The 22,546-nt window shown below is 41.9% G+C and overlaps 1 protein-coding gene across 2 annotated transcripts in view; it reads right to left on the bottom strand.

The window, feature by feature from the left end:
* Nucleotides 1-22,546, bottom strand: part of usp43b (ubiquitin specific peptidase 43b) — a 70,515-nt gene that overhangs the window by 15,527 nt on the left and 32,442 nt on the right. For both annotated transcript variants that reach the window (XM_029509109.1, XM_029509110.1), the window contains exons 5-8: nucleotides 20,455-20,590; nucleotides 20,030-20,174; nucleotides 14,984-15,146; nucleotides 8,633-8,744 (exon numbers count right to left, since the gene is read on the bottom strand). In XM_029509109.1, coding sequence (XP_029364969.1) covers nucleotides 8,633-8,744; nucleotides 14,984-15,146; nucleotides 20,030-20,174; nucleotides 20,455-20,590 — 556 coding nt within the window. The remainder of the gene's footprint in view (nucleotides 1-8,632; nucleotides 8,745-14,983; nucleotides 15,147-20,029; nucleotides 20,175-20,454; nucleotides 20,591-22,546) is intronic.

Below are 22,546 nucleotides of genomic sequence, written 5' to 3'. Positions count from 1 at the left end.
AGAAGAACTACAGAGGAAGTGCAGTTTTTAAAGGTGTTTCATACAGCCAATATTTCGACATCAGGCTCTATTTCAGCCGATACGACAAGCAGCACCCCGGGCCTCATCTCATTATTAAAATACAGAAGAGATTAGTTTATGTGACAAATAATTATTTCAGATGACCGTGTCCTGCGGTGGAGAGGAGACACCAAGGTTAGACCAGATCAGTCGGTCTATTCATTGCTGTCTAGCAAACAATAATAAGGGTGAAGGCGTCAGAATCTCTTGTGCCTTAGCAAATGAACCGTGATTAACACTTCATGAAAACACTTTTCATGCACTCAATGATGTGTTGCTGAGAGCAAATGCATGCCAAGAACACTAAGGTATTTTCATGGCCTGGTGCGCTTGGCCAACCTGCAGCGCTCTTCCAAACCAGGTATGACTAGAAAGAAGACATTATCCAACAAGGTAGTTGGGTGTGTTGGGGGCTGCAAGAATCATAGCTAATCACCCAGCCTCTTCTTGTCATGGCACACCAACAGTTTAGGAATCCAGGAGGAAACTCTTTGTTGTTTCAAAGCTTATACACAAACGCAGATAATTATTCTTTTAGGTGTAATCCAATTTGGAATAAAGCTAATAAGAAATTAGGATCCTTTTACAATCTTGGAGGACCCCAGTGAGGCAGTGACTACCACTGCAGAGGTGAAGAAGGCCCTGAAGCGACTCCACTTCCTTGGAGTGCTTCGGAGGAACAGTCTGGAGGAGGGGCTGCTGGTGTCCTTCTAACGTGCCACCATTGAGAGTGTGTCATGCTACTGGATCTCAGTGTGGTATGCTGGCTGCTCAGCAGTCGACAGGAGAGCTCAGCAGAGAGGAAGAAAAATGGAGGAGAGACTCATCGGCTGCCCGCTGCTCTCTCTAAGCCACAACCGTGACAGAAAATGAAGGACTGCTAACAAACTATTCTCTCATCCGCCTTTTGGAAGGAGGTCCTTGAAAACATGCACAAATTGCTTTAAAAGCATGTTTTTATTGGTGTGCTATAAGACTGACAAAGAAGTAATACTTCAAACATGCCATAGTCTCTGTAGATGTGCCTGTTTTATTGATATTTCACTGATATTTATTACTGTGTGTGTGTTATTATTGCTGTCACACACTATTGGTTTGTTTTATGTTTTCACTTTTTTCTTTCACCTGGCAGAGTTGCTCCCCTAATTTTGATGTACATCTTTATGCAATAACAATAAAAGCTTTCCTATTTCTATAACACCCTTTTGTTTTTGGAATCCGAATAATCTCGATCACATCATGTCATGGGTGACATTTCCATGTGAACTGTGATGAGAAACGTGGAGCTACAGGCACGACTTTGGCCAGGCTTATAAAAAAGAAGATGAAGAAGAAGCGGTGCTCTGGAGGGATTTATTAGCAGTGAGAGAATTTTAAATTGATCTTGGCAGTGTGTTGGTATCCAGCGTGCCGCTTGGTCTGCAGTAAATCGGCAGATTCATGAATCATAAGCATAAGGTATTTCGTAACAGTCACCTGCTTGTGGCAACATATTTAACCAGCTGATCTAATGGGGGGGGGGTGACTGTGGATTAACATGGCATCAGTGTCAGAAACTGACACCTGCTGCCTCTGTACTAACTGTAACTCTAATATTTCTGTAATCTTTATCAGAACTCTTTTTTGTCTGGTTACATGTCAGCGCTTTTAAAAAATCTAAATCAGAAGGAGAAAAAGGTGGGGGCAGTGTGATTTCAGTGAGAGTCTACATGGGTGTGACTTTGCTGCGTAAAGTGATGGAAAAAGAAGGAACAACATTGCACTGATCAGCAACATGAACTCACAGCTCCATACACCAGCAGGAACCAGCTCTCCTCCCTTTGCAGAGACTCACCGAGATAACAAACAGGCGCAGTCCAGGAAATAACTCCATAAAGCTGCAGGAAAATAGCAGCTCACCACTGAGTGTGTACCAGAACAAAAATAGAGCCCTTAACGATAAAAATCGGTTTTTGTACCAGATGCTGTTAACAAACTAAATTTATTCGTGATAGTTTGCTTGCAGTCAATTGGTACTGCTCACCACAGTTTCATTCTCATGTTTCTCTGATGGAGGTTCAGAACTATCTAAAAAATGCAGCATTAGGTGTGAACTTTATTAATGCTGGCAGCAATGCATACTGAGAGTTCTAGTTAACATACTCTGGTAATTTTGCTGTGTACAAGCTGAGGCCACAAAAAGAGGAGTTCAAAGTGGGCCATGAAATATCGGTGGAGACCTGTACCTGCATTTTAAACAGCAGTTTGATGTATGTTGCACCTGCCTTAACATTTGTCTTATTTGCCTTCAAAGAGAAACAGAGAGAAGAAAGTAAAAGGCCAAGCCCACAAGAGATTCATTCATTCATTCATCTTCAACCGCTTATCCAATTCCAGGTCACAGGGGGTTCAATAGCAATCCCAGCTCACTCTGGGTGAGGGCGGGGTACATTCTGAACAGGTCACCAGTCCATCACAGGGCCAACACACAGAGACAGACAGAGACCAACAACCACTCACACTCATGAATGTCAAACATGATGTCTTTGGACGGTGGGAGGAAACCCACACAGGGAATTGACCCCGCAACCTTTTTATTGTGGGGGGCAACAGTGCTAACTACTATTCTGCTGTGCTGCCCTCCAGAAGAGATGTGGAAACCAAACTTAGTTAATAATACATTATTTCCCCTCGTTTGAAACATGCTCACATTACTCCGAGGTCTGCCAAGATCAGAGGTACTTCAGGAATGAGGGAGCGCTTCGCAAAAATGAATCTGATTTCCTCTTGTTCTAGTCAAATCTCTGTGTGTAGCTGCTGTGCCACAACACAAACACGCACTCTGGGTTGCTGGGAAAGAGCAGCGATGATGAGGATGAGGAGTGCAATTCAACAGCCATTAGATTCCTGGAAAATGTTCACATGAGGGAGCCATGAACCCGCAAGAATGCGTAACCCTCTGCAGCAGTTACGCAACACTCTGAATTACCACCTCACATATGCTATATTGCATGTTTTTGAACGTATGACAAGTGCCAGCCACCTGCTGCTACACTGGAGCAACCAGTTCTTTCTGTAGACCAGGCGAGGTCCTGCTCTTGTGGCCTGGTTCTGAGCAGGCATGCACAGAGTGCTGCTTTTAAGACTGTACTATGTGTTTATGGACACTGCAGGCGTCTCTCTTCCCTGTTGCGCTTAGAAGCCTCGTGTTTCTGCTAGAGAGAACCTTTCTGCAAGTTCATTTTCAATCTGCTGCATATAAAGATGTGAGATGACAAGTTTAAACCCAAAAGGGGTTTTCATTTCATGGCAGACTTGTTTGGGCTCAACGTGAGTTCCAGCGAAAAGGCATGTATGTTCATGTGAAGACCACCCAGAGAGCCCTGTTAATTCCAACGTCTCTTTTCCCACCCGAACATTGTTCGAAAAATGAGATGATTTCCACACATTCCGACGGTGTTGGTAAAGATGCTGACTTTAGTGAGAGGATTCACCGGGCCTGTGGATTAGATATATCTCAGAGGTTTATGACAATGGCTGCCACGCTCTGATCTTCTCCACATGTTGAAACGGAAGCTGTAGTCAAGATAATAATTGGACAGTGGTTGGTTTTCATTTTTCGGGGTGAAGAAAAAGGGAACGTTTGTCCGTTCACCTTACGAACTACCTTACAGCCTACAGTGCTAACTGTTACTCCAGGGGCCTGGGGAATCATATACTTTTTTGTGTTTTCTCTTTTCACATCAAAAGAAGTTTCTACTGCTTGAAAACACAAAACTGGGGTGTGTTAGTGGCTCACCGACCACAGGCCCAGGTTCTTTTGTCATCCTCTCTTTCTCTCCACTCATCTTCCTGTCTCACTGTCAGAAAGGCATAAATGCCCAAGAAATAACTCACTCACTTAATACCAGAACAATGGTGTTTCTATGTCTCCTATCCTGAAGAGGCAGCCAACTTTGACTCCCACATGCAGCTACAAGCATGATAGCAATCACAGAAATTCTCAAGACCGTAAGATTCATTTTCCAATACTTGGCACATAAGATCATCTGATGTCCATGGTGAGACAGACTTCACTTTTTGAGCACCACATCAGGAAAGTGTCCATCTCTTCGCAGTGGATAGATGGCCAGATGGACATGTGAGAGTAACACCGAAAAGGGGGGGTGTAAATACACGATTGTGTGTATGCGAAAGATGTAAGTGGGAGTGAGAGGAAAAATGAACAAACAAGCATCTGAGATGTGGTCAGGCTCTGAGGAACGTCACACCTGTCAGCGTGACTGTGGAGAAGTGGAGGAGAAAACCTGTGAAAATCCATTGCAGCATCCTGCCAGAGGCTCACATGAACATATGAGAGCTCCGCTGACTGATGGAGACTTTTTAATGCTTATATTATCTTCCCCTGAGAATATTTTTGGTTTTGATTTAGACCAAGGCTAATCCCACAGTGCGAGGTGGGGGATGTTTCTGGCATTTTGTGCCTTACAAGGCAAAAGATTCCATTACAAAGCGAGCAGTGTTTCATTATGTTGTGAGATTTAGTATTGCGTGTGTGTCTGTGTGTTTACAGAGGACTATATATTGTCAGTGTCAGTTTGTCAGTTAACAATCAGGGTCATTACGTGCACTGCGTGTTAGTTATCACTCTAAAATCCTGACAGTTCAGGGTCCCCTTATCAGAAATGTAGTCCCGACCAGAATCCCTGATCATGTTGCGCAACAACATAATGTCTGACTGTAAACTTTAGTTCATTGGCCATGAGGGTCCTGGACGTTTTATTGCTAGGTCTACTTTGGTGAGCATCAAGCCAGCCACTGATAAAATAAACCCGCCAGTTACTGTCAGTAGCAGGAAGAATGGCTGTCAGAGGCAGTTTTTTTTTTGTTTCTCAATTGCATCTTTGCTGAATCTAAAATTAGACAGAAGCAGAGAAATCCACTTGTGAGGGTAATTCACTGATGCAAGAAAACTACAGATTCTGTTGAGATGAAAGATTCAGAGCAAACATCTGCTCTGAGCATTGCTGCTTTCTTGGCAGAGGTGGGCTCCAGCAAAGTGATTATACTGTATGAGCCTGGTTTTAATTAAACGGCTGACAGCGCGGGGCACAAAGGAGACCACTGATCTCCAACTGAGTTACCGAAAATGCTGCACCTGACTCTTCTTCTCTCCCCTGGCACTTCTCAAAGAGCTGTGAGCAGAATGCGCCAAGCTGGTCAACACTTCTCTTGTCTGATTGAGGCTCCGTCTTGCAGCTGTGATATTGATCGGAAATCAGTTCGACTACATGATTAACAGCATGCAGCTTCACAATACTGACACACAGACGTTTTTACATTACATACAAATGAGCAAGGAGGAACGAGCAAGAAATGGAGTCTGTGGCTACAGGGAAGTGAAAATCTGATTAGACATCTGAGAAAAATACACCAGGAGCAGGTCTGTCGTTATGTGCCCCTTTTTACACTAGTCACACCATCAGTCAGTACATTTACACGACACCTAAAAAAAACAACTATTGCATTAGTCCAACCAAAACCGGAATTTTAAAGTGCATGTTGACATGTTAGCTCGACTGAAGTCGAATTTATAACACACCCAGATAATGTGATCTAGAGTCGATCTACTGCTGCATGTGTGCGGACAGCTGGAGCTGGAGTAGGTGATCTGCGCCAAGCTATGACCCGGAAGTCGAACACAACCACTGCAGAACTCGGAACCCTTCTACTTTAGTATGGCAACTTGGCGGTAGTTGCTAAGTTGATTAGATATCAAAATGAATAGCATTTTATGAGATTGAACTGGTGATTTAGCTATTGTTTCCCTTTTAGGGTGGTACCGCGAGGTTTACGTTGATATTAAAGAGTTATCATTTAACATGAATATCTTTCATATTAATAGTTTAGTCAGTTTCAGTGTATACACTAAAAGACAACTGAACGCTTAGTCAAATGAACTACCAAGCCCCAACAAATGGTGACCCAGCTGAGTTGTACCGCAACTATGAGCTAGCCTCTGATTAATTCCGTCTCATTAGCACACACTGCCTACTGACTGTCACAGCAATATGTATGCAAATTGTCATAGTTTGGGATTTTTTTCATATACAGCCAACTCTGAACACAGCTCCGGATCAATCACACACCTGCTCCACCGCAATCAAGCCCAACAGGCGATATCTGGTCTCCTTACTATATAAGCTCCCACTGTTCTGTGCCACACTGCTTCTCTGCAGCGTGCAAGACTTTCCCGCACCCTTCACTGGATTTCCTTCCTGCCCATTGACCCAAGTGTTAACCTGTGGTTTTCTCTGTCTCTGGTTAAGAAGGGAATTGTAGTATAGTAATAATTAGACATATCAGAAAATGCATTATCTTTCTGGCACTAATCCCAAGTGGTTATTGTACACATAAAGTTGCAGTCAGCAGCCTCTAGTGGAAAATGAACACTGTATTTTTCACTTATATAAAACAAAGTGTAAAATGATAATTTGCTATTGATGGGAAATTATGACTTTAGCCTTTTTTATTGACTGAAAATGTGACGCCCACTGTGTTTCCCTTGGTTCCTGGCCACTACAAAGCAAAGCTAAGATAGCTGTTTCTCATCCACTGCTGTGTCCCAGCTCAGGGACAGCTTGCATTTAAAGTTGGTGCAACTGTCCCATGTCGACTGCTTTCATATTCTGCTGACACCTGACTCTACTGTTTGGGGTGGATAGATGGAAAGATGCATAGCAACTATCAAATGTCTTTTTCCTGGGCAAAGAGCCTCCTTTGTGGCTAAACCTATCCCAAGATTCATTGCATGCCGGTATTGAAACTAATATGGCAGCAAAAACACCAACAGAGAACCTGAGGATTATAATTTTAAATGTAAGCACTGGTTTTCAGCCTATTGTACAAAGTTTTCAAAGCAGGGGCCTTAAAACTTCAGATTTATGTGAATAAAAAATGACACGTTTTCGAGGTTCCTGACCAACAGCTTTGCAACACAACGGTAAGGTGATGTGGTTTAGCTATACAGGACCACCTCCTCCCAAAGATGCATTTCCTGACTGGGACACAGCTCATGTGGACTCTAAACTGTCTCTTGGCTGTAGGACTGAATGAATAGGACATAAAATAGCAAATTATTCTTTGAACTGTTCCATAAATATTTTTGTACAGTCATAACAGCACTAAAAACCGTCACTTGGAGGCAAACTCTCCATGATGAAGATCAGCACTTTATCATGGCAGCTGGATAACACTAACTTTTTTTAAGGTTTGAGGCTTTACAGGGCTGTGGGGTCACTCAGTAAAGCTGATGATTCATTCTGACTGGTTCAATGTAGACACAGCCTTTTTACGTTTTCCATCTCTGCAGTTCAGGAATTTTTTCTTATATGATTTTAGAATCGTAATTAAAAAATACATCCCCTTACAATTGCATAGCGTTAATACATTACATGAGATGAGCTTTGCACGATCAGGCATTACTTCTTCATTGTAACCTTTTAGAGCAGTTGTAATTTTTTCTTTTGAACTCATATATTGTGCATAATGTTATTTGACTACTGTATATTGGTATTATTATTTTTTTTTTTCAATGACACTATCCTGTGTATACACATCCTAACAAAGACCGAACTGGAAATAACGAAGGCAGAGGGAATACTGCAGCCAGAGACTGGAGAACCAGTAATACGTCTGTACTGGGAGATAAATGGAAAAAACGAATGGTCCCAGTACAAACATAATTCTGCCATGAAGCCTGAAGTGGTTTTTGTCCATAATCGATTTTGTAAACACACGAAACAGCAAACAGATAACCTGCTTGAAACAGTGAACTGCAATATATGCGTTTGTCTCGCCGTCCCTGTAGAACACAATAACCCATCCCAAGCCTGTTAACCTGACGCTGGCGTGGTGCTCCAGCAGGTGCAGGAAGAGGAAACCATTTCCCCTTTGCCTCCAGCTGGCAGTTGGAGCTGTCACACCTGTACCGCACAGTATCTCTGTGTGGGCATGCTTTGCTCTGTCCCAAGCCAAACAAACATATCTTGGAACAGGTGCACCAGCCGGCATGGCAGGAGGGATCCATGTCCCTTCTCAGCCTCCAGCTGGTGCTAAAAACTCAGCCGCCCACACTACCCAGCTATTAAATATGAGTTTTACAAGCATCATGCAGCAATTTGTATTGACTTAATGCACAGGGACATATTGTAACTTTCTTTCAGACTTTTCTGGCAGTAGTTGCAGCAAATAAAAATGACATAAACAATAATTCCAGATGATGTTCTGTTGCTCCAGATTTACTATTGATTTAGCTAGCATGGTAAGTTAACTTTTCAGTTGTGTCTCTTATTATTTCTTTTTAGCTGGAAGTGAGGTCATTACAAAGAGGCAGACTTTAACTGGAGGACACGGATTCCAGCATTTGCTGTGCTGAGGGGCCCTTGTGTGAGTTAATGAATCTCTAGATGGTCCTAATGTTGTGTTCTGATGCTCCCCTGAAGGCACTAAAGTAAAAAAAAAAAAAAAAAAGATGAAAGAATTTCTTCACATGAAACATTTAATCACCACATTATAGATATCTCCCCAGTACCTGTGCCTGAGCTCCATTGATCATCAGGTAATAAAGTTTGCTGAGGATGCTTTGTTGTAGCTGGTCCCAGGAAATAGACCGGTCCTCCCTCATCAGAAATGGAGGTCCAAACCTTAAACGAGGACAGAGGAAATTAGTGCTCTGGAGAACATATCACCAGGCCCCATTCTATTGTAATGTAAATAATTATTTATTCACAATATCAGCATTAAAGCCAAAGTCTCATTACACTCATTCTGGTGAAGGGAAGGAGGAGATAATAAGGAGTGAAAATGATGATGATGAGGACAGGGCCAACCTTCATTTCAGATGATGGATCACGTAGCACATTAATTATAATACACATTTAATTGAGGGCAGCCCTGCATTGTATGCTTGGGATTTATTAGAATGACATCGTATAAGTGCATGTGGGTGTGAGTGTGTGTGTGTGTGTGTGTGTGTGACTGAAAAGACAAAGACACACCCGGGCACGTCCAAAGTGAATGATGACAGTGTTATTATAAAACCACAGATTAAATGGTGGGGGTATGAGGAAAATGATTGAAAAATAAGATTATTATTATTATTTTTTTTTAATTGTATTTCATTCTTCTTTTTTGCAGAATTTGTAACACGCAACTGTAGAAACCAAAAAGTCCCGATGACCTTCAGTTTTCCCCATTCGATCATAAAAAGAAAACCATGGAGATCGTCCAAACAAATTAGGTCAGATTTCTGTTCAGGATGGTAACCATTAACATTCTGTGCAACCCCAACATGGGAAAAGAAAATATGCTCCACAAAGTGGAAAGGAAAAGAACTTAAAATCACAATAAATTTAATTGGAAACTGCTTTTGGAGCAAGATACACATTATTTCCATTCTTCAACTGTCGGCTTGGATTAAAATTAGAGGCCTTTTGTTAACAACTCTCTATCTCTATCTCAATGACGACACGAAAAGTGAGTCAATATAAATAACATACAAATTAACACAGAAACCATTTACAAGTCAGTTTGTTCTTTTATGGTCCTCTAGAAAATATTTTTTAGGTGATCATGCAGTGAATTTATAACGCACTTCTGAGTTCATTTCATTTTTTCCTGCCTTCAGTCACGCGAGTCAACATCAATATCAAAATCTCATGAAGCTGAACTGAGTTCGTACAGAACACATGAGCATGTAAAACGTGAATCTTTCTAAATTCCCGTTCACTGCCATCCCCCAGTTGCAGTTTAAACAAACCAACAACATGAGGTGCCACACTGGACTGGTTTTTAGAAACACGTCTTGTGATGCTGCTCTACATAGAGAGAGTGAGAAACAACCATGTGACTCCAATGTCACTTTCTTGGCACAGACAAGTCCTCCAGCTGTCACCTGATGAGAGTGAGATAGGTTGGTGGATTGATCAATGGTAGGGAGGCGTTTGAAGGAGAAACTGAGTTGTTGACCACCATGGATGGGATTGGCCTCTCTCACAGCTGTGTTGAGGAGCTCACCTATATTGATCTCTCCGGACGCTGTCAGAGAGACGAGTGTGTCTAATGGGCCTTTTATATTGTGCCAAATGTCAGATTTCATATGAAACTCATCTCACACTGATATGTGAGCCCTTGCTCCGGCAGGGAGCTAATTTGACCTTGATGTGCTCCTCCACAGCGAGGCTGAATTCAATATGTGTAAACTGAAATACTGTACATAGAGCACACTTTGCTTAAAGGCTCTTAAGAGTGAAACCAGTGAAATCCTTCATGATAGATGATCAAGTAAGACAATCTAAAAAATGATAAAAGGGATCATTTCCAGTAACTCCTTTTATTATAAATGCAGTGATTGATGAAGCTTGTGGCAAGGAAACAGTACTGCTGCCATGTTTGGTAGCAGAGAGAACTTACGGTACATATACATAGCTTTAAGAAGAAGGTGTCTTAGAGACAGGCTGAACATTGGTGTGGCCACCTTCTGCTGGAAATAGCTTGCAGTGTAAGGAATGAAATTTGATGCTGAACTCACTTTTAGATGGGTAGGTAAAGGTTTCTGATAATGGCTGTGTGGTAGTAGGAAAATGTACAGGACTTGCTCACATAATAACAAGACATAAAGTAAATTTGCTTCCATGCAATTAGACAAAATCAGCTGGCTAGCTCAGTCGGTGGAGCATGAGCCTCTTAATCTCAGGGTTGTGGGTTTGAGCCCCATGTTGGGTGGTGTAACTTTCTAAGAGCAGCACGCATGGAGCCTCAGCGGGCTGCCTATTCCATCGAGCTCAGTTTTGTTAACGCTAGTTTAATAAGGTTTTGAGTCCTGTGTTGTAAAATATTATTATGATTTATACTCCTGAAAATTAAAGCCTTTATGATGCAATCTTCAGCAAAATTCTGAAGTTTTATGAGGTAATACATCCCAAGACATAAAGTAAATTACCTTTACCTATACCTTAGGCCATTTCGCTGAATCTTGAAAACAATTCTAACATTCAGAAAATTACTTTATACTTCCAAAACCCTCATGCTTAGCTGATGTACATGAAGGCACCAGTTATTAGTATGTAGTAGTTAGTAAGTCGCGGATAGTGCCGGAGCCAATCCCAGCCCACTCTGGGTGAGGGCAGGGTCACCCTGGACAGGTCGGCAGTCCGTCACAGGGCCAACACACAGAGACAGAGACAGACCAACAACCACACACTCACTCACACGCTCAGACCTACAGACAGTTTAGTGTCACCAGTTAACCTAGAAATGATGTCTTTGGATGGTGGGAGGAAAACTGAGTACCCGGAGGAAACCCATGCACGCACGGGAGGAACATGCAAACTCTACACAGAAAGGACCCAGGCTGGAAACTGAAATTGCAAACTTCTAACTAACTATTTGCTAACGACTATTCCCCCGTGTTCCCCACCCACATAAATAATCAAACTCATAATCGAGGAAGGAAGCGAGTCCAGCAGCCCCAGGAGTTGTGCGTAGCGTGCCCAGAGTATTTCCCAGCACCCACTGAATATCGAGAGGGAGCCAGAAAGATGGAATGGGGGGGGGGGGCGCACAGATGTTCACCCAGGATTGAAAACGAGTTAGACAGCTGGAATGGCTGAGGCAGAGAAGAGACACAGGTAGGAGTGGGAGTGGAGCGGATCAGAGCCTTGGGCTCAGCTCCCGGCTGAGAACAGCGATCCCTGCCTGAGGCAGCAGCAACTTCCAGACATAGACGCTGGATGGTTGAGTCCAACTCTCCGATAGTTGTATACTTGACAGCCGGACATATTGCAACTTCCATCTAGTCCAAGATCTGCTCCTCTTCTCTCATCTGGTATAAGGTCAACATTCTCCTTCCAGCCCTGAGATCCTCTGGATCACGTGGAAGCAGCTGTCACAGCCAGGTGACATTTGATTCGCTGCATCCTCCACATCTTGCTCCTGAGTATAATTCTGTTTCACCTGTGATTGTCCTTCACGCAGAACTTGGCACAGGGACATTGCCGTTGGGATGTCACATCCTTGGCTGACAACCCTGCCAGCCCTTTTCTTAACCCATTTAAACTGTGTGCACTGCCAGCAGTGTGACTGTACACCAGTTGGTTAAGTGTTTGCTTATGTCCCAGTGTGTTGGTGTGATGCACAAAAGTGAACAGATTGTATTTCTGCATTGTATTCGCATCCATAGTTCTCTGAGAAGTTGACATGTACTATCATTCCTTGGCAGCCTCATAGGCCGTGATAAGGAATGCTGCTGCCTAATGTTGCAGATAGCCTGGCTAGCTCAGTCAGTCGAGCATGAGACACGTAATCTCAGGGGCGTGGGTTTGAGCGCCACATTGGGCGGTGAGGCTTTTTAAGAGCAGGTGTGTGAAAAGGAAAATCCCGCTTCCAGAATATCAGCATTTTTGATTATTCTCTCCATCGCCTTCATCACCAGGAAGGTCAGGGCCACCGGCCTCAGATCATTTAGTATCTTAGTGGGGCCCTTGTTGGGCATGGGGATAACTGAAATGTTCCAGGACGCTGTGCTGCAGTTCATGGAGGTCTGGAACAGCTGCTGGAACACCTCCCCCAGCTGCTCAGCACAGTGCTTCAGGGCCCGCCCACAGATGCTGTCAGGTTCAGTGGCAGTGTGGGCTTTTGTTCTTTTGAGGGCGCTCACCACATCTTCCCTGCTAAAGGTGATTGTACTGTCACCAGGATGGAGTGAGGAGATGATGGTCTTCAGCTCTGTACTATTGTCCTTTTCGAATCTAGAGAAGAAAGAGTTGAGGTCATTGGGTAGAGATGCTGTGTTGCAGCCATCAACCTGGATGGGTTTGTGACTGGATCTTGGACAGTTCACGGCCGCCATGTTCTCTAAGATTCCCCTTAGTAAAAGAGACATCCACTTTTTTTTTGTAGTCCAGCTTGGCCTTCTTAATGGCATGCTCAACCTCTCGACTGACCTCCTTCTTTTCCTCCTCTCAGGCAATGAGAAAAATCCTCTTTTTCTTATTGAGTACTTGTTTTAATTCTTTTGTGACCCAGGGTTTGTTATTAGGGAATATCGTAACAGTTTTGGTTGGGATTATACTGTTCACACAAAAAGAGATGTATGCAGTCACTGTATCTGCCTGCTCTTCAACGTTGCTAGAGGACAGTAGACAATTCCAGTCGGTTGTTTCAAAACAGCCTTGTAGTCTGTCGATACTGTCTGGACTCCATTGTTTAATGTTCTTTGTTATTTTGTCTGACCTCTTGACTACAGGTAGATAAGCAGGTAGCAAGCAAAATGCTGTTATGGTTGGCGGGGCCTGGGGGGGGGGGGCAGCCCTGTATGAGTCAATATAGTGATTAAATCCTTTAAGTGTTTTGTTAAGTGGACAATGGTTAAGATCACCCATAAGAAATTTTGGGGCATCTGGAGAAACTGATCTGATTCTAACCTGCTCATAGTAATCTTGACATGTTCAATGGCAGCAGAAGCTTTTGCTTTGGGATGGATGTAGACCACAATGATGAAAATTTGTGGACAATCCTGTGGAAGGTAGAATGGGCGAAGGGAGATAGTCAGCAGTTTTTACGTAGATGCAGACCCCCCTCCGTGTTGCTTTTTTTGTTGTGATGTGACGTGTCTGAGTGTCCTAGTGCAATCCATCATTCAGGGTGTCGGAGCTAGTGCTAACTAGCACTAGCCTTATTAGCTTCATGCTTCAAACAGCCTCCAGCGGCACGCAACAAACTCAGCACAGTCACTTTAAACGGGTGCAAGTTGTTCAAGATAGAAGGGACGGGATGCCGTTGACAGCACGCCTGAATATTCTCAAAGACAGCGTAAAAAAAACACATACAACAAAACAAAAAAGCTGCTCTGTATGCCGCATGGAGCAGATTTTCTCATTATGAAAGCGAATCACTTTGATATGACCTAAGCTGTGGCAAAAAGGGGCCTAGCTAGCTCAGTCGGTAGAGCATGAGACTCTTACTCTCATGCTGGTGGATTAGAGCTCCTCGTTGAGTGTTTTTAAGTGCAGGTAATGTGTTTGAGAGAGTGGAAGAAACAGCTCAAAATGCCCTCTGTGGGTGGATGCTCTGTCCTGCGCTGTAATGTTATTAGAGGGGATTTATATTCCCAAAAATTGAATTCTTTATGCTTTTGCATGTTCCCCCGTGCCTGTGTGGGATTTGTCTGGATACACCAAACCACTATAAAGAGGCCTGGCTAGCTCAGTCGACTCAGTGCATGAGCCTCTTCATCTCAGCGTTGTGGGTTCGAGCCCTATGTTGCGTGATGTAGATAGGCTTTTAGGTGCAGGTAATGTGTAATTAGTGCAATAAAGTGAGCTGCATGCAAAATTTGACCGCTCCATTGTGGGATATAATGAAGGATTTATACTCCCAAATATGGACATGAAAGTCTTTATGCCACACTACAGAGTCTCTGTGGAAAATGTTGTAGTGTTAGTGTTAATATATGCCAGGACAAAAAGTAAACAAGCTTCCAAGCAATATGACTCATTCTTGAAACATACCAACCAATTGCAACATTCTGCAAATTGCTTTATACTCCCCAACACAGCCTAAACCCTCATGCTTTGTTCTTGTACAAAAAGGCACCAGTCGGATAGACAATCTCTATATAATCTGTAGGAATTAGGCTGTAAATACGAGGATCTAATGATGGACCCATGTGGATTGGTCTTTCTTTGAAAGCGATCTAAGCTCTGTTCTCTACATCACCAAATAGTGTAAAGTGTCCTGTCTTTTTTGTAAGAGAGAACTACGTATGACCTGGATGACAGAACCTTCACAGACCTCTTATAAATGGCTCCTTCAGAGAAACCATGCCAACTGTAGTTATGGTTGATGAGGTTTGATTTGATGGGAATCAATGGATATTATTTACCTAACAGCCTGCTGGCCTACTCCTGCAGCATTGCACACCAACAGAAGGATCTTGACTGGGACGCCTTGGTTGAGGAACTCTGATGACAGGGTTCCAGATGAAGGTAACCTCTGACCCTCAGGTCCAGTGGAGTATGGAGACGACGGCAGGCTGTGATGGTACCCTGAGAGAGGAAAGTCAAATGCAGCCAAGAAAGACAAAGAGTTGGAGAAATAAGAAACAAAGAGAAACGAGAGAAAGGAACAAGGAGAATCCATATTTTTTGCCCTTAAATTAGATCGTAGCATCTGGCTGATCAAAATGTGACATTCTATTGGCAAACAATTTACTTTTATATTGATTTGCAGCACAATGTTTCATATTTTCTTGTTCAAAGGAAATGATGAACTGTATTTCAAGTAGAGAAAATCATTAAGCTTAACACCTTAACACGGAGAGAGGAAGAGAATTGAGATAAATAAAGTGGCGAGACAGCAGCTTTCTATTTGGGGAGCTGTGATTCAGAGGGGAGAACAGATGGACCAATGGCTGCTTGCACTCTCAGCAGGAGGCATTATCTGATACAGCTTCTGCTCCACATCCTGTCCTGGTGGGGTGCCAAGCAGCACTTCTCTCCCAGCCCCCTTGCGTCTCCAACAACAGCAAGGACTATGACTGAGTGCAAAAAGCTGAGATTATAAGATCCCAGTGTGACTTGATGTCACCTGTGACGCATTCCCGTCCCACAGCAGACAACTGTTGGGCTTCACAAGTAGGTCAGCATCTCAGAAGTTCATGCTGACAAATCACACGGTAAATTAGACCCCCAGACGACGAGGACGTATTGACTGACCACAGTGACTGTGCCGTGCACAAACCTTTCATTAAACGCTGTTGTTTACACCTGACACATAATTCATCACTGACCCAGCAAATGCCAATGCTGAGCATCCTGTTGCTAACAAACAGCGAGGCGCTGTGTTATCACACCACCCTCTTACAGCAGTAATTGGGATGTGAAGGTCATTAAACTGTGCCTGTATGAAGTGAAAGACCTATTGAGAACTAATCAAAGTCTACATGCGCACCCTCAAAGCTTAAACATTAAACTCTGACTACAATGTCTTGACCCTGACAATGCGAGCAATGATGAAGCACGCGCGGCTTCACGGCTTCACGGCTTTTCATTTAGTAATGTCCTTTTAATCAAACGAGTGTTAAAACTTGTTTTAATTATTCTCAGAAATTTATATGAGCAACAACATTTGACAGCAGCAGGAATGATTTATGTGGGTATCAATCTGCTTTTAAATGCTCAGTGAGACATGTTCATGAAGCTGCGGGGAAATGCAGCGGTCACCCACTGGCCCGTCCCGCAAAGATTTACGCAACCGTGCTGCGGTGGAGAAGTAACTTTCATCTCTCATTAAATCAAAGTTTTTGTATATGAGCAGCTGCCATAAAATGAACAGTTGCTACATATTTTTTTTAAGGCTCCTGTCACCGATCACACTTTTACAGGATGCAACGGTAGTGTGTGTGTGTGTGTATGTGCATGCATTATATGGTTGAACAACTCCAACAGCTGCACTGAAAGAGGCACCGAGGAACAAGCATTTGAAAACATGTACCATAAACACACACTTAGAGACAGGAGCAAATGTTTTGCCTACATACCTGTTGATCATAATCTCTTATTACAAAAAAGCCTCTAACTAATTCTGAGAAACCACATGAAGCCTGTGAACTCATCATTCCTCACCAGTCTCAGGCTTCTTTCATTGTCGAACACACACACGGGATGAGCCAGACTAAACATAGTCAGAGTATGTGAAAGTCCATAATTAAACACCTCTGCCTCTAAAGGGATTTAGTCTACCCACAGCTACAGCTACAGTACACCCCCAATCCCATTAGCTGTCTGCTCAGTCATAGTCAAGGTCTCTGAACAGAAAAGATAGTTGGACACATACATGTTATCTGACCTTTTCACAGATTTTCTCTCCATATTTATTTTATCTATTTAAAACATTACATCGTAATTGCTTAAAGAAATGAATTGATGGATTTAGACTATGACGCTGTCATGAGTCTGTGCTCCACAGTTAACAATCAGCTGGAAGACTCTGGGTCAAACTTGGTTTCTTAGTTCAGTATGTGTGATTGAGGAACACAAATGTCATTCATGTTTAATCTGCTCTAATCTAATCTAGTCCAGATTACGTATTTGTCATGTTTGACTGTTTTTCAAGAACGACGGATAGAGATTAGAAATAACATAACCAGGAATCTGCAGCCATGATAATGCTCTGCGAGTTCAGGTAGATGTTAACATCAGCATCCTTGATCAAAGTGGCAATACTAATGGACCGTTGCCAGCTGGTTAGCATGTTAAGTTTAGTAGGCTAAAAGATGCGACAGAAACAAGAATTAACATTGGTGCTGCTTTGCACCTCTGGATCCAGCTGTTGGTGAATAAAGGAACTCACAGTGGGACAATAAAGAGCTTTTAATGCTGAGCATATAAATGACCTCAAAATAAATCAGCACCTCAGGAGATCAACAAAGTTAAAACAACTCATCCCAAAGTAAAAATGGGAGATACAGACAGTAGGTTAAATCAAATTTCATGTTTTGTTTTGTTTGTTACTGTTTAATACGTGTGGAGAATAAAACGTCAAAAACAAGTTAATTATAAACTACAGTTTGAGAAACGATCTTATTTAACTGAAATCTGTAACAGAGATAAAACTAATTGAAATGGATCTTTCCGTGTGGAAGCCAATTATCTGTTTCCAAATATTGTTTGGCAGTGATTCCATATTCCCCAAATCTCATCATTGGCTCTAATCAATTCCCAAACAGAAAAGATTTCTCTCTCAGATGACTATTTGAGAAAATTATTAATATTAATTATTAATCTAAATTCCTTGACTGTCTGATGGTGAGCTCAGGAAAACCAAATCCAAAGCCAAATGAGAGCACTTAATCACGTTTCCTCTATCCTCCATTCACAAAGATGACTTCAATGGTGTCAAGGTACCGATTAAAATGTGTCTGCAGCTCCATTGTAGGTGAAGGGCCAAAAGTTCACCCTCTAAAACTGCTGTTATTTAAAAGCAATAGTTTGACACTACTATGAAATATTTTATTACTTTACTTTCTGGCACCATTTTAAATAACTAAAAAACTGGGAAGGCTGCCGAGCTAGCTGTTTCATTCTATTTGCTAAGCTAAGCCAAAGCACCTATTGCCTGTCACTTGACTTTCACTACCCATACTGGTGGTATTGATTTACTCCTCCAAAACAATTTCCTCAAATTATTTAAAAAAAAAAAAAAAAAAAATACAATAAGACATAAAAGGTCAAAGGTCAGAAGTGACAGGGAAAAGATGAAATGATGACTTGAAAGGTAAACTATGAAGCAGGAAGACAATGAAGGATTCACCTTCAGACTCGGTCAGGGAGGTTGGGAGCTGCGAAGGCCACATCATCACTGGTTCGTTTGGAATTCCAACAGTTTATACTTTTTCCGTTCATGGCAGGTGCACAACAACAGCCTATGTGGAGCAGCTTTTCATATCAGGAGGAATTAATCTAAGTTGGGACTTGGTCAATCGGGTTTGTTTGACTAACAAGAAAACAAATGTGTCTCATCTAGTTCTCAGATTTCACCATGCATGTTTATGGTTTTAATGGCCCATTAGATGTCTTGGCTGGTATCACAGGAGTTTTGTAATTTCATGGTTGCGGACATAATTCACATCCATAAACTGCACTACACCTAAAATCTTGATTAGTACTTTAACCTTAAATGACACCCCTGCTTAAGGTTTGTTTCTCTGTCTCATATCTAACCACCAAACCTGAGAGTTAAACTTCTCTCCGTTAAAATGTGTGTTGTTTAAAATAAATCAAGATGTAGCTTGACAGCTTGGCAGATAACCTAACTGAGCAATGCCCAGTGTGGGTAAAATGCCATTGACAGGCGAACAAATGAAGGCACTATTATCTTGATTCATATCATGACATCTCGATGTTTAAACATTTTTAATAACGAGAGCACTCAACGCAGAATATAAAAAAAAAGGTTCAGTCGTTTTTAGATATTTAATAATAAGGTTGTGTGTGAACTGAAAAAAAGGACTTTTACAGCTGTCATTAATCACAAATAATAATGAGAATTTATGTGCTCCAGGTGTAGCTGCATTTTGTAAGAGAGGCGAAACCACATTCATGTAATTGATAATTAATTTTCAGAAAATAAAAGATGCTGATGGGATATGTATCAGTTAGGTAGGTAACAGAGTACTTTACATGGAGCATCATTAAAAGCTAATGTTGACTTTTTCATATCAGGCATCAGGCTTATACAGCATGTTAGCTCAAAAAAGTGCCAGCAAACAAGCACATTTCCCAACGATGTTAATGTTCCTCTTAATATGATAAAGTCTGCATTCTCACATATATGGGAATAAAAGCACAATCTGCTGTGCACAGAGAAGTGCGCTCTATACCACCCTCAGGATTCAGAGTCGGTGAGAACACCGAGGGACAAAGTTCGAGCCAGCACACAGACTGGCCAGACTGATGAGACAGGGGAGGGGACTGGGCTCCTTTTAGGTAGCACAGCTTTGTGTGGTCATTGAGCAACGTAAATTAAAGCACTAAACGTCACATTTTTCACACAGAATGGCAGTGTTAACACAGTGCTGGGACTCACAGCCCTGTGAGAAGGCACAACAAAGCAGAACCCAACTGCTGACAGCACAAAGCAAGAAACAATGGGGCACTATAGACTGAATTACTTCAGAGCTCACATTTTACGTCTCAAACTGAGAAACAGATGAGATGACAAGAGAGACATAAATCTGAGAGCACAAGAGAAATCTGGGAGGATGCGATTGATCAAGCTGTAGGTGAAGGTGTATAGTTCTTAATGTGCTCCCTATGGGACTCACATTAAAGTACAGAGAAACATTAACTGGTTACAGTCAAAGACTATATGTTGCCACTGAAAATAAGTGCATGTTATATTTGGATTTCATCATTATTCACGCAGCTACCTGAGATCCGTGCAGAGCCTCCTCTGATGTAGAGGGGCGGAGCCTGGAAGGCGTAGATTACATCATTCTCAGCGATGCAGGTTAGATCGTCTTCATCAAAGAAAGAGCGCTGGAACCCCGTGGAGTAAACCTCTGTGAGGATCACCTGGAGACGCACACACACACACACACACACATTAGTTTCCTTATTACAGTACCATTGTAAATATTATAACGCTGTGTAATTGGACTTTGAGCAAACTTGATCGAACACCAACAGTTGCACTATTATTCTCTCTAATCTCAAATCCAGCACAGTGTATTTCAGCCCAGGGGAATAAATTCAAGTGAATGGCATTGACGATCAAATTAAGATGCACTATTGTCACAATCAGCATTTAAAGAATCCGGGCAGACAGTGGCTATTTATTGCTACTTCATGTTACCTGGTCAGGAGAAATTTTCCCCTCATCTGCCACCATCCTCCTCAGGTAAGCCACAGAGCCAAAGAGAGGCACTGCCATCCCGGTCCGCAGGTACCGCTGTCCTTTGGTGCTAAACACCAGAGTCACACACAACGGCCTGCCACACGCAAAAACACACAAATAGTTTAGTTTAATAAGTTTATTTGTATCAGGATCAATGTACTAGATAACATTAGTCTCGTAAAAAGAAGAGATGCCTTGTACTGGATTTAGCTTACTAGCTATTTTCCATCCGCAGTCCCTGGGCAGGTGAGTAAGAACGATAGAAAGGTAAGAATTACCAATATTCATAACATACTAACATCCAGACACATATACATAATACATCCTTTCACATATCACAAACACTGAGGACATATTCCATTTCAAAAAGATATATATGCCGAAAATTCCCTGTATTTGTCAAAAAATAATTTGGGCTCAGGATTAATGTTGACATGATTGGTTTCTTAGGATCCATTGTTTGACTTCCCGGGAAAAAACGTTCAAGTCTGTACAAAGTTTCAGATTAGTTGGTAGATTGTTCCATGATTTGACAGATTTAAAAGAAAAGGTAGATTGAGCAAAGGCAGAGATACGCTTAGGAATGTTACAATCTACACTTGAGACAGACCTTAAGGCTCAGTTGGAGTGCTCAGAGCGGAGTTTAAAGAAGATTTTCAATGGGGGAGGGGCAACATTATGAGTTATTTTGTACACTAAGCGAACATCAGAATACATTATTAAATTATCAAGACTAAGCATTTTATATTTGTGAAGTATTTCACAGTGATGATACTGTCGTGACTTTCTGTCAGAAAAAAATTTCAGAGCTTGTTTGTGTAGTGACCTGATGGGTTTCAAGACAGACGTACTTGCCTGAGACCAACAGGACATACAATAATTATCATGTGACAAAATCATGGCATTGAAATAAGTTTTAGAGGCTGCAACTGTTAGTGAATTCCTGATGTTTCTAAAATTGAATATGTTATATTTCAATGTGTGGCTCATTTTTTTGATATGGCTTTTGAATGAGAGAGTGGAATCTGGTATCACGCCCAAGTATTTGAACTAATTTTTATTTGAACATTTTTTATTATTTCTCAATTCACATACATATTTGGAAAAGCCATATTTCGTACATGGTTACTGTTTTATTAGTATTTAGGGTGAGATGAGAGCGCTGAAGCCACTGTGTAACTTTTTCCATTGCCATTGGCAGCCACTTCTTTTTTTTCCCAGTAGTGTACAGGACCGTATCATCCGCATACATCAAGGTTCCTACTCCATCACACACAGATGGCAGGTCATTAATGTATGCACTAAACAGCAGCGGCCCCAGGATGGAGCCCTGCACTCCCAACACACAGGCTTTTAAAGACGATGCTTTGTCATTTATCTGCCCACACTGAGAGCAGCCGAGTAGGTAAGACTGGATCCAATTTAATACATTAATTGAAAGTTTAAATGGTGACAGTTTTGAAAAGAGCTCCAAATGATTGACCAAATCTTACCTTTCTTAGATCTAAAAACGGTATTTATTTAAATGAGCTGAGCTGCCAGTTGTTCAGCAACTGTATTTTTGGAAGAAGTCGGAAGTATATTAATCGGTCTGTAGTTGCTCACTTCCTGTCACCTGATTTATGGACAGGAGTCACAGTGGCATATGTTTTCATTCAGTGACAAATTTATAATTCGAGTGATGGGGGTAGTTAGGACATGCTTATGTTTTTTAAGACAAACAGTATCAATTGCCCAAATATCTTTCGCCCTTGAGTTTGACAGCGATGATAAGAATTTATTTACTTTTGCCTCATCTACATTTTTAAAAAACATTGCATTTGTCTCAGTAGTTGGAACAACAGGGAGTTGTACTAGAGGGACATTACCTCCCAGTTCTATAACAAAAAAAAAAAAAATCATCTGCGATAGCTAAACTGTCAGTCTGCATACTACCATTTAACTTAAGTTCAAACGGGCACGTTTAGGGCGAGCTTTCCTTTCCATAACAAGTTTCCTTTTGCTTGTTTAATAGGCTGTCCTCTGTTTGGATTTCTGCACTATTTCAACT

Source organism: Echeneis naucrates, chromosome 8 (genome assembly GCF_900963305.1).
Source record: "Echeneis naucrates chromosome 8, fEcheNa1.1, whole genome shotgun sequence".
Classification (NCBI taxonomy): Eukaryota; Metazoa; Chordata; class Actinopteri; order Carangiformes; family Echeneidae; genus Echeneis; species Echeneis naucrates.
This window is presented reverse-complemented; position numbering and strand designations above follow the sequence as displayed.